Here is a 12,388-nt window from a genome sequence, read left to right as displayed (position 1 = left end):
CGGACTCGGAGTCGGATTCGGATTGGGATACGTTGTAGCGTCGGACACGCAACGCTGCGCACGGCGCTAGAGCAATGAAAATTTATAATTTGCATAATTGTTGTTATTATTATTTTGTGTATTAAATTGTGTATGTCAGTAATCGCAATTGCTGTGCAAAGTGAAATGAAACCAAAGCAAAAGTTGTAGCTAAATTGTAATTTTCGAATTTCGAATTTCAAATTTAAATTCAATCTTCATCATCCGCATCATCATCGTCATTATGTATTGCACCAAAGATTGCGCCTGCCGCTTGTGTCGAGAGCTGCGCGACTATAAGCTAAGCTCCAAGAAGCCACTGTTGGCACATCAGCCGCAGCTACAGCTCCAGTTGCCTTCAAAGTGCAAGTCGGGCAAGTTGGGGGGCAAGGGAACGCCGCCCAGTTCGCTGCTGGGTCGCATGCTAAATGAGAATTTTATACTGAGGCGTCGCGGCATCTCGCTGAAGAACTTTCAGCCGCAATCACTGCGCAATAGCGAAATGTGCCAGTCGCAGCCGCGCGATGTGCCACGCCCAGCGCAGACACCATCGCCCACGCCCATCGAGGAGCTGCCCGATTGGGCGGCCACACAGCGCAGGCGGGAACGAGATCGTGATGGCAAAGCCAAGAGCAATGAGAATGGAAATGGGAATGGGAATGAGAATCTAGGCGATCGCGAGGTCAAACCAAATCACAAGGTGGTCATCTATTTTGGTGACTCCATGAATCGAGCTCAGCTGCCGCAGCAGCAGGCACAGCAGCAACAACCCGCATCGAACCTGATGCCCGCAGATGCAGCCAATCTGCACTCGCAGCTGCTACAGGAGATGTCCCACAAACTGCAGGCCAATGAAAAAGCCAAACCGGAGCCAATGGAGGAGGCAGTTGTGGCTGCCGAGACTAAGGTGGCCGTGGAGTCTGGGGAGGCAAACATTGATGATGAACTGCCGCCCTACATTGAGAGCGTGCAGAATGGCGTAATTAATATCAAAATTGAAGGCAATTACCGGCGCGCCAGTGCTCTGGTGGAAACGGTGGCAAAGCCAACTCTTGCTGTTGTTGGCCAAATGAAATCCGATGCTGCTGACAGCAGAGCTGATGCTCTCGATGATGATGATGATGATGACGACGATGACGGCGATGACAGCGACCCTGGCCACGATGCAGAGACCGCCAGTCAGTCAGATTCATGCGATTGGAGCTACGTTCAGGAGTGGCGACGAGCTGCGAGACGGTAGTGAAAATACTTCAAATGATTTGCCATTATTTTACTTTTTTGTTTTTCGTTTTTGCCCAATTCAGTTGTTTGTTTTTCCTATTGGTTTTTGCAACAATTGTTGCTGTCGGGGCTCCCATTCTAGTGTTGTGAAAGCCATGCCAGATGAGGGTTTGCCCATTGGAGTAGCAAGTGAAAACTTTTCGGTATTACCTTTTTTCCCCCTCATTATTTGCATGAAAAGCGAATTGCATTGAATATATCATTGCAAAAGGGAAAAGTCTAGATGGGCTTTCTTACTTATAGTTTCTGAGGAAATTGAAAGAGTTTGTATAATCCCCTTTTTTAACCAAACAATTTCTTTGTAATTTATTACTCAATGTACCGAAAGGTTTGATGTGAAAATTGTTTATTTTTTTGTTGAAATTCTAAGGTAGAGAGAAACTAGCTTGGTGTTGATGTGATCAGCAGACATTTACATAGATCTTCAGCATCAAATATGTATTATTAGGTCTACTTTAACAGTATGTTTTGTCAATTCGCCAACAAAGTCAAGAGGTCACTGATCGTTACCGCAAAGTCTAATCGAGAACTCGCTAATGGGATCATGTCACACTATTGTAAGACAATTCAAGCAATAAATCGTATTTAGCGCAACAACACACACATGTTGTCCATTGCTATGAAAAGAACAATGGACAATTTTTGAAAAATACAAAACCTCTGCTAAATTCTGGGTCAATCAAATATAATAACGACGTTTTATGTTACAGCATTAAATCAAAAATCATAATAAAAGCAAACGATTCAACTTGATTCTCTGCGGCATGCAAATGAGTGGTCGTAAGTGGCTCTTAATTTTGGTTTTTGACCGAACCCAGTTAGATGGAGGTTGTTGCTGTTGTTGTTATTGTTGTTTTAGCCAACGACAGTGCAGAATTGTGAGAACGAGTGGCAACCCACTTTCATAAACAAAAGGAAACGCTAATCTCAGTTGAAACACAGAAGTTGGCATACTCTTACCGAATTCAAAAAACGTTCGTTTTGTTTAAACTATCGGAGAATTGTCATAAATTTTACAACAAAATACATATAAATTTGCCTAAGACTGCTGTTAAGGTAAATAAAATACAGCTTGGATTATTCAGATTTGCATCCAATTGAAGATTATTATTTTATAGATCTTAGCAGACACGAGTTTGTTATTAAATTATCATGACATAATTCTAGCTGGTTCTCTTCGGGTTCTAAGCGACACAAACAGCATCAGCAAATCGTAATCTCCCCTTTGTTGTTCAAGGTGTGAAAAGTGTTTGACAAAGATTTGCAAGCTCAGCAACGACCTCCGGATCTCTATCTGTATATCTCTGCTTTTAATTAGGTGGCACCTCCCAAGCTCAAGCTCAAGCTCAAGACCACACTTCGTTTAGAGACACACACAAAAAAAGATATTTTACATACATTGTAAATGCAAAGATGACCGAGTAGATTGGCAAGACAGTGTGAAAGATAAGCGGTAATATGACAGATAAATTGCTTATGACAGCAAACCTTAGCTCGACCGTTAGGAGTGGCTTTGTTTATTTTTGGTGACATTCTTCAATTCTGATGGATTCAAATTAGTTGCATAACTAATAGGCTGCTGCTCACATTTAGGTCAAGTGAATGATGATGATAGCAAACTTCTGCTTCTTCTATTATCGTAACTACTGTGAAATCTCTTGAATGTTCCGCACAATCTATTAGCTAAGCTATATACAAAAGATGTAAATATTTATTTTATAGTTGAATTGTCACTGTTTTAATTAAAATTTAACTCCACTCTTTTCTTTAATTCATTTGCAGACCCACGGGAAACTTGCCGCCAAGCTTTGCTGGGCAACAGGCGCCCGTTCAGACGTCAGGATTGCCGCCTGTGCCACTGCAGCCACAACAGTCGCAATCGGGGCACGCCAATGCGCCACATATTGCACCACAGGGCGGCGGTTTGGCGGTGGCAATGGCAACGCCAGCGCCACGAATCTTTAAAGAGCTAGCACAGCAGCCTAACAAGGCGCCAATGGGCAATAATAAGACGCCAGCGAATGTGCTGCCAGTGCCTCTGATGACCAGTCCACTGCCACATCATCAACTGACATCGCCCGTCTCCAAGGCAGCTATGCCGCAACGTGCCGTGGCCGGACCTGCTCGTCTTACCGTGCAGAGCACTCCGGTCAAGTCGCAGCCGCCACAGCTGAGCGGCAGCCTGCAGAGCTCTCCGAGTCGCGCTACCTTGGGCATTCCAACAGCGACGGCGCGGACGCATCCGCATGAACAGTTTAGGGCTCTGCAGCGGGTGCAGGAGTGCCACAGTTCGTCGGATGAGAATCGGAGTTCGGGGCATGCCAGCATGTCGGATACGGGCGGGCATAGTTCGTCGCCGGCTGGTGGTATGACCCTGGGACCGCTGCCCGAAGATCGCCTGGCCGCTGGCGTGACCAATCGGAGTACACGCTCTAGACGGCATCGAGGCATCATGCCCGCTGGCAAGGCGCCGTGGAGCGGCAGTGGGTTGGAGGACATCAAGTTAGCCATACAGCAGCTGACGATGCGATCGCAGACAAGCAGCAGCACCTACAGCAGCCTGAGTGCTGGTTCGGAGAGCTCGGAGCCAGCCAGGCGTCTGGGTCGTTATTCATCCCTGGAGACGGTCATCACTAGCACCAGTGCGGATGAGTTTGTGTGGGTGGACTCGCACAATCGACTGGTGGAGCTGCAGCATCCGCCGTGGAGCCAACAGTGCATTATGCGAGTGTTGCGCAATGGTCGCTGCAAGCAGCAGGCGGAGCACGTTTCCGTCGAGGTCATCTCCAGGCTGGGCTATCTGCTGCAGCGGGCACTGGTGCGCATCGCACGGGAGATTCAGCGCTTCTCGGCGGGCTTGGGTCTGTGCTCCAAGCAGGAGGTGGCCGGTGCCTTCAAGGTGGTGCTCTGCTCCACACTGGCTGATTCCTGCACCAAGGCGTGTCTGCGTGCCGCCGCCATGTTCGCGGTGCCCGGCGAGAGTGCCCTCAAGCAGAGCAAATCCTCACGGGCCGGACTCCAGTTGTCCGTGGGAAGTTTCTTCAGATGGATGACCGATGCTCGACTGGGCAAGTTCATTCACGAGTATGCTGCCGTCTATTTGTGTGCTGGCATTGAGAATCTCCTCGAAGAGATCATGCTGCAGTGTGGCGGCAACAGCTCAACGGCGCCGGCTCTCGATCAGAACATTGCCAGCTCAGGTGATTTCTGGGGCCTGTTGCAGCCGTTTGCCCACTTGAATGCTGGACGCATCGCCTCCGGCGCCCTGGCTATGCCACGCTGGGCGAGCCCCTTCTCGCTGGCCACCTGTGTGGGCAGCATACGTGAGCTGAAGGAAAAGGCACTGCGCACCCAGCAGGAGTTCCAACATTCCGCCGCCCTCTCGAATGCGGCGCTCAGTGCACTGTTCTATTTCATGCGCTGCTCCCAGCTGGAGCACACAGAGCTTGCCGCCCAGAGTTCAACGGCCGGACGAGCGCCACCCAACAGTGGCACCCAAAACGTTCAGGAACTGTGCTATGAACGCGCCTACGTCGTCCTACCCCCGCTGGCCGAGTGGCTGCGTGTGGCATCCGCACATGCTGATCATCGCAATGGCATCATGATCGATAAGGATGATATTTTACAGGTGGGTGGCATTTGGGTGAATTAACTGTTGAATCACTTAGATTGCTTAGTATATGTATCCAAAATTATCATTTGCTTGATCTGTCCCCCATTGCAGGCTGCACGTCTTTTGCTGCCCGGCGTTGATTGTCCCATACGTCCCGTAGCCCATGATGAGGAGCTGCCCACGAAGAAGACGCACTTTGGAAACAGCAGCAGCAGCAGCAGTCCGGGCTCAACAGGTGCAACGGGTACGGCCAGCAGCTGCAGCACACCCGCTGTAAGCAGCATTGGCGAGGACACCTCGGAGCTTGGCAGGCGGGCCACAGTTGGAGTCGCCTTCAAGTTACTGCTGACAGGACGTGCTGAATTGCTGGCGCAGGCTGCTCAGCTGTTGCCACCGACTACGCGCTACGATACACAGAACAGTGCCGGATTGACCGCATTGATGATTGCCAGCATACGGAATGATGAGGTGGCTTTGCATGCGCTCCTCGATGCCGGCTGTGATCCCAATGTGGAGGTGCCCGCAACGGGTAGCACGGGCTATCCGGCCATACAGCCGGACACGCAACACTGGACGGCTCTGAGCTTTGCAGCCAGCAGGGCCAACTATGTGGCGCTGCGCATCTTGCTGGAGCGTGGCGGCAAAGTGGAGGGAGGAGCACGGAGCAGCGAGGAGAAGTGCACACTGACGCCGCTACAGTTGGCCGCTGGCACAGGCAATCTGGAAATGGTGGCTCTTCTGCTGGCACACGGCGCCAATGCATTTATGTCCACACAGCAGAAGGACACGCTCTGCTTTGCGGGCGCCGCGCAAAAGGGTTGTTTCTGCGCCATCTCCGTGGCAGCGGCGCATGGGCATCGCTCGTGTTTGCGGAAGCTGCTCACACATCCGGTTTCGCCGGGTACGAGGGATGTGCTCTCATTGGAGGAGATGCTCGCCGAGGGTGATGTGGTCGGTGTGGGTCGTGGCTCTTCTAACACTGCTGCAGTTAGTGTTGCCGGCGAGGATCTGCTGCCGCTGCTCAACAAGACGCAGATCAAGCGACTCCAGGAGGCCATGTACCACAGCGCCGAGAACAATCATCTGGGTGAGTCAATCAATCAATCCACAAAACATATATATAAACAACTTACTGATGCGGGCTCTTTTTATCCATCTGCAGACATTACCATAGAGCTGCGTAAACTGGGTGTCCCCTGGACTTTGCACTGCTGGATGCATGCCCTGTCTGCGGCCCATGATCTGCGTCTGGATGCAGTGATTGATCAGCTGCTGCAGGACTTTCTGCAGGTCTGTCCGGATGATTACAGCGCCCAGTTTGTCAGCGAGTGCCTGCCCTTGCTCTTCAACATCTTTCGCAATAAGAACGAGGGCACCACACTGCTCCTTGCCGATATATTCGCCACATGCTTTGGCTGGGAAGCACTGCATCCACTGAAAGAGCAGCCGACACTACAGCCAGTTCAGGGCACTCGCATCGATCCAAAGTTTGTCAACAATCCGGAACTAAGCGATGTCACCTTTCGGTAAGTCAATAAAAAAGCTCTTGAAAAATCCACTTATATCTAATCTTGTCAATTTTATAACTCTATTAAAACCGATCCAATCTGAAAAAGCAAAGGCTTCTTAATCATGGTCTGGTATATAGATTAATACTAAATTCTAAGTTGCAGTGCAAATTACAAATTTATCCAAAGAAATCGACAATAACTTTTAAAATTGAACCGACTTTAAAAAGCAATACATGCCAATTTTATTTATTTTTTATTGCAGCGTCGAGGGCAAAATATTCTACGGCCACAAAATAGTATTGGTCACGGCCTCGCCACGATTCCAGAGCATGCTCAGCTCAAAGCTGAGTGAGGCCAATGCCACGCCCACAGTACAGATCAACGATATACGCTACCACATCTTCCAGATGGTAATGCAATTTCTCTACAGTGGTGGATGTGGTGCTTTGGATGTGTCGCATGGTGATGTGCTGGAACTGATGGCTGCTGCTAGCTTCTTCCAGCTGGAGGCACTTCTGCGCTACACAGAGGCTCGCTGCTCCGAAATGGTTGACGTGGACAATGTGGTGGCCATGTATATACATGCCAAGGTGAGTTACTGCTTACAGCTTCTGTAAAATGTGGAATACTAATGCTGATTTCCCTTAGGTTTATAATGCTAACAATCTGCTGGAGTATTGCCAGTGCTTTTTGCTGCAGAATATGGTCGCGCTGCTGACTTACGATGATTCAGTAAAGCGTTTGCTGTTTGCCAAGAAGATACCAAATCATGATGTCCTCGCCGGCCTGTTGCAGACGCTGCAGCAGCGTCTAAAGACCCGCAAACCGAATGCTGGAGGATTGGTTAACTCCTATCGCTCGCCGCCGGCGACGCCTGTGAAGAAGTAGCAGTAATCAGTCTACCATATATATAGGCAACCATATATATATATGTCTGACTTATGTCATATTTATTGCATTGTTTTTATTCGAATTCACTGAGCTCGTACTCGTTCGTATGTATTATAACGCCCTATCCCTAGAGCTATCCCTTAAATAGTACTTGTAGTTGTATTTGTACTCTCAACTTGTTCAGCGCACTGTTAATTTAAATTATAAATGCTAGATAACTTGTATCCTGTGTAGCAGCCTGTAGTTAGTTGAAATTGTTTCTGCATTAATCATAGAAAACCCAACAAAAAAAAAAAAAAAAAGAATCAACAATAAAGACTCCATTGTGTTTTTTCTTGAAATCCGTTTTGCTCAGAGTTTATTGAATTATTGTTTCTGCGGCATTTTTTTAATCCAAATCAGGCATCGGCGGCATCAGCTCACTGGTCACCTTGGCGGCCTCCGATATCTGTGGCAATATGTTGCCGCCCTCGGGCACAAAGCCGTGATCATCGGCCTTATAGTGCACCACAATTTCCTTGCCATTCACATCGATGTACGAATATGAGCCATTCACCTCCAGAAATTCATCCTCAGTGCCGGCATTGTGCACCACTGCCGTCTCCTCGCGATGTGTGCCATCCTCGCCGTGATAGAAGAAGTGATAGGAGCCATCTTCATGCTTTTCCTGTCCGGAGTCAATGATAGCCACCGGCTGCATCGTTGAGCTCGGATGAATATCAACGGGTGCAGCCAATGCACAAATCAAGCAGCATCCAAAAATGGTAATTAACTGTTTGACAAGATGTGGGGAGTATTTAAAGATTATCAGACGTAATCCATTAATGGAGGCTACTTACAAGCTTCAACATGTTGTTGTGGTTTGTTCGTCAGCTCTGCTCGGTTTGACTGTTGTCCAGTTACAGAGGCGCCTTATATAACGCAAAATAACAACATTTTTGTGGTCATCATCCTTACCGGTTTCATTCGCAGTGTGACATATATTAAGTTGCTAAAATTGTTTAAGCCGAAACTCGTTCTAAGAATAAATTTCAGATTTAATTATATGTATACGCCCTAAAATTGCATGCATTCAACTTCTGGCCATCCAGCCAGATACACACATCAACTCAGTGCCATAAGTACTCGTACATAAATGCTCATAAGTATTCATGAGTATTGAGTATCCAGATTCCCCAGTCAACCGATCGCATTCTTTGCACTTGTTTACTTTGCTCTTAACGCCATCACAGTTGCGCTTCAGTTTGCATTCATTACTTGGTATGATTATATTATTATATGGGATGATGATGCGGTATGCCAACATTTCTGCATGCTTTGTTCCTCCTCCTCTTCAGTTTTTAATTTCATTTTTTTATTTGTGTGTGTGTGTTTTTTTTTTTTAGAATCAGCACTGGAATTGGAATTCGATTTGGAATTGGAATTATTGAATACTTATGAATTTCGCAACGATCTTGGCCATTTTTCAGCAACGACTTTTGCCGATTTTTCTCGAACAATGATTTCTCAATTGCGAAATGTTTATATGGAAAAACTATAAACAAATCTCTGCTCTTTCACACCGCTCACATCTCCGCCATCTTTATCCAATTGCGCCCTCGCAACCGATTGTTATTTTTGGCTCAGTTCGTGCGGGGAACACATTAAATTTTCCAGCCCCTGCTAAATACAATGCGTTCCACAGAGACCTTTGGCCGAACCGGGGCAATGTGGGGTATAGAGTTAGTATTCGAGTGTAGACTATCAAAATGGTTAGAGGGAGAGAGAGAGAGACAATTTGAAATACTTAAAGGTGCCACATGCGCTTCGGTTGCGTTTCGTTCGATAGTCGATTCGGTTTCGTGGCTTTTGTTTATGCAACAATAAATTATACATTTAATTTCGATTCATTTGAAATGCTACGAAAATATCATGGACTGTGATTGGGGGTGGTATGTTTCTATATATTCACATACTACGTATTTCATGTATGGGCATAGCCTCCACAATATAAAAGTATATACACAAAACTGGAAATATTACTTCGATATATGTCCAAATTTGCAAATTAATTTAGTTTTTTGCTTTTTCTTTTTTTGTTTGTTGAAAATACGATTATAATTTCGTATGCTCGACTATTTCATTCTGGTTTTAATTGCAAAGTAAATCGGTAACAAATTGTTTCAATGCTATATACTTTTGATCATTGATCTGGTTGGTTAAATTTAGTATATGAACTGTATTAATTTGCTCTATTTTTAGAAATATTTAAAAACAGCTGGCATAATTTCTATGGATGCTACCAGAATTCGCTTAACGTTTACTTAACATTCAAGTCCAATTTATAATTTATTGTTTCCTAAACAGCTGCAATTGAAGTATGTATAGATATTAATAAAAACAAATTGGTGTGCTTTTGTATGTTTAAAATTAAACAATTTGAACACTTAATCATCAAGAGTATATATTACGAATGTTATACAAAGAATATACATAATGAGTTTAAATAAATCATTATGCATCAATTGATCAAAAGCAAAAATAGGCCAATTGATGTTCTGCTAAAGTATCCTTATAATAAAAAAATATTAATGACTTTAAAGGTTCTCTTCTCATCAATTTTCTGCTACTGCAGAGATTTTATTTTTCTCATAATTAAGATGAATCATTATATTGGGCGTAAAATTGCTTACATGCGTCGTTTAAGATGTCGGTTCTGATTAGCGAGTTGCAAACATCTTTATAAAAAAGCAATATAAAAGGTATAGAGGGTTACTCACCAGTTGTTCTAGCTTTATAGATATTTGAATAGGTTTGTTGATTACATTCATAGTAAATACGCCTTTTTCCCTTTCCTGTCGTTGCTCAATAAAACGCCAGTAAGCGGAAAAAGACAAATCGACTAGAACTCTGAAGATTGCTTAATCATACAATACTTATACACAAAATGTTTAGTCTCTGGTAAAAACACATTGCTCTCGGACATATAGATATAAAAAGAGATTTAATTTCGTATTTGAATTCAATTAATTGAATCTGCCATGATTGATTTATGTGCGGGGGGAGTCTGGAAAACTGTGCCAAGAGGCAAAAAGCCAAATACTCTTCTGATCATCGATTGCTCTACACGCATACTATACAAAAATAGTTTTATTTTTATAACTGTGCGCTGGTTTCGTTTGTATTTTTTTTATTTTTTATTTTTTATGGACTTCCCCCACATACGCAGCATGGCATCTGCCAAAGAGCACACAGCTGTCTTCCCATGACACACACACTCGCATGTACATTCATACTTTTTTTATACTGCTTTATGTACTGAATGCATGTGTGGCTGGCTATAGAATCAAGGAAGTTGTAAACTAAGCGCTGTGTCTATTAAATTGTTATTTGTTTCATTAGGCTGGCAGTTCTATTCCTTCTGCTCCTCCAACCAACAACAAAGGCCGCGAAGAACTGTGAAAACTGTGAAAATGTGCGGGAGTAAACAAAAATGACGACATGCGAAATTTAAATTGAGAAACGCAATGCAGTGGGAAATTTTCGAGAGCGAAAATTCATGTATACGATAAATAAATAAAAATGAAAAATTATGAAAAGCAGACGGCAGCACTGAGACAAGTGGATATTTTTTTTTCTATTTTGTTTTTTTTTTTTTGGATTTTCTACGTTTTTAACGGAAAATATTTTTAGCCAAAGGCAGAGCAGAGTAAAAATATTGGAAAGCCGAAAATTGTGTACGCATATGTATATGTGTACAAATGTATATATATATATATATATAAATATATTTATATATACATATGTGTGTGTGTGTGTCTATATATGTACACGTATATGGAACTTGGCAACAAGCGAATCCGCCCACTTCCGCAGTAAAAAGAAACACTCCATACCAATTATCCTGATATTTAGAAAACACTTTCAATAAAGATTCAACTTTAACTGTTATTCAACTTTAACTGTAATCGTTAAATGTTCTCCTTTTTTTTCAAATATATAAATTTGATTTTCAATATTTTGAAATTCCTTATATTCGAATTTTTTCTGGGGAAAAATATAGCCGACCGATCTGAACACGCTGACGCGTCGCGACACACTGCACCTACGCTCCAAAATTTCGAAAACTCTAAGACAGCCAAATTGTTGAAAAATTCTATTCAAAAAAAAAAAACAACAAAAAAATAGTTGAAGAAGCAGAAAAATAATGAAATGCCGACACGAAACGAGACGAACTGTAAGAGACGGAATATGTTTTTGGGGAGCAGAGCGAGCGAGAGGGCAACGAAAAAAAAAAGAAACGGACAAGCGAGCGAGCGGCCCGGAACTCAAGTGCACGAACGATCCACGAGCAAGCACGGCAATTCATGTTCGATGCTCAGCAGCTGGCCTCCCATGGTCTCATAGTAGTAGTAGTCGCCTAATACCCCTATACCCCACCTCTATACATCATTTCCACCCACACAGACGTTTCCGCTGCTGCTGTTGCCATTTGCCGCCTTGTGGCATAGAAATTGTTTCTAAAAACGGACAAAATAGCTTATTAGGGAGGAGGAGTCCCACTCCCAGCAAGAGTGCCAGATCCGACGGCTGCAGTTCACGTCAAAGTTCAAGCTGCCTGCACTCGACTGATTAGGTAGCAAAAGGAAATGAAATGCTCTGCCCCGTTGTTGTTTAGACTAAACATGCACTGGCCACACCCAAGAGCACAGCACCGTCTATCTGTCAGTTCTCAGCAAAAATAAACAACAACAGCAAAAATCAAACCAAAGAACAGAGCAGATGAAAACAAAAAAACACAAAAAAAAAAAAACAGAACTAAACTGAGATATGTTCGCCTGGAATATGAATTTTTATTCTCTAAACATTCCAACTGTTTATGTGTTCGGGGCCGCAGATGATGATGCTGGGATGCTGTGATGCTGGGCTACTGATGCTACTGCTCAAGTGCCGTTGCCGTTGGAAACTCGGAAAATTCATAGCTATCCTTAGTTGCCAGCTTCCATTTGACTTTCTCTCTCAGATTGTAAACATTTCACTTGACGCGTTGCTAAATTTAACATTCTGGCTTCACAGAAAAGCCAAATAAATTACG

The 12,388-nt window shown here is 44.4% G+C and overlaps 2 protein-coding genes across 2 annotated transcripts; one reads left to right on the top strand and one right to left on the bottom strand.

The window, feature by feature from the left end:
* The first annotated feature begins 262 nt into the window (after positions 1 to 262).
* LOC6556429 (ankyrin repeat and BTB/POZ domain-containing protein 2) lies at positions 263 to 7,650 on the top strand. Its single transcript, XM_032743142.2, has 6 exons — positions 263 to 1,254; positions 3,082 to 4,927; positions 5,024 to 5,999; positions 6,075 to 6,438; positions 6,686 to 7,013; positions 7,072 to 7,650. Exons 1-6 carry the CDS (start codon positions 263 to 265, stop codon positions 7,309 to 7,311), a joined length of 4,746 nt encoding a protein of 1,581 aa, XP_032599033.1. The 3' UTR covers positions 7,312 to 7,650.
* A 5-nt stretch (positions 7,651 to 7,655) lies between these two features.
* On the bottom strand, positions 7,656 to 8,664 carry LOC6556424 (endocuticle structural glycoprotein ABD-5). The gene is made up of 2 exons (XM_001984247.2): positions 8,154 to 8,664; positions 7,656 to 8,086 (listed from the first exon to the last, which is right to left on the bottom strand). Exons 1-2 carry the CDS (start codon positions 8,163 to 8,165, stop codon positions 7,703 to 7,705), a joined length of 396 nt encoding a protein of 131 aa, XP_001984283.1. The 5' UTR covers positions 8,166 to 8,664; the 3' UTR covers positions 7,656 to 7,702.
* Between the last annotated feature and the right edge of the window lie 3,724 nt (positions 8,665 to 12,388).

Source organism: Drosophila grimshawi, unplaced genomic scaffold, assembly GCF_018153295.1.
Source record: "Drosophila grimshawi isolate 15287-2541.00 unplaced genomic scaffold, ASM1815329v1 contig_44, whole genome shotgun sequence".
Lineage (NCBI taxonomy): Eukaryota > Metazoa > Arthropoda > Insecta > Diptera > Drosophilidae > Drosophila > Drosophila grimshawi.
The sequence above is the reverse complement of the archived record's forward strand: the minus strand, read 5'-3'. Positions and strand labels throughout refer to the sequence as shown.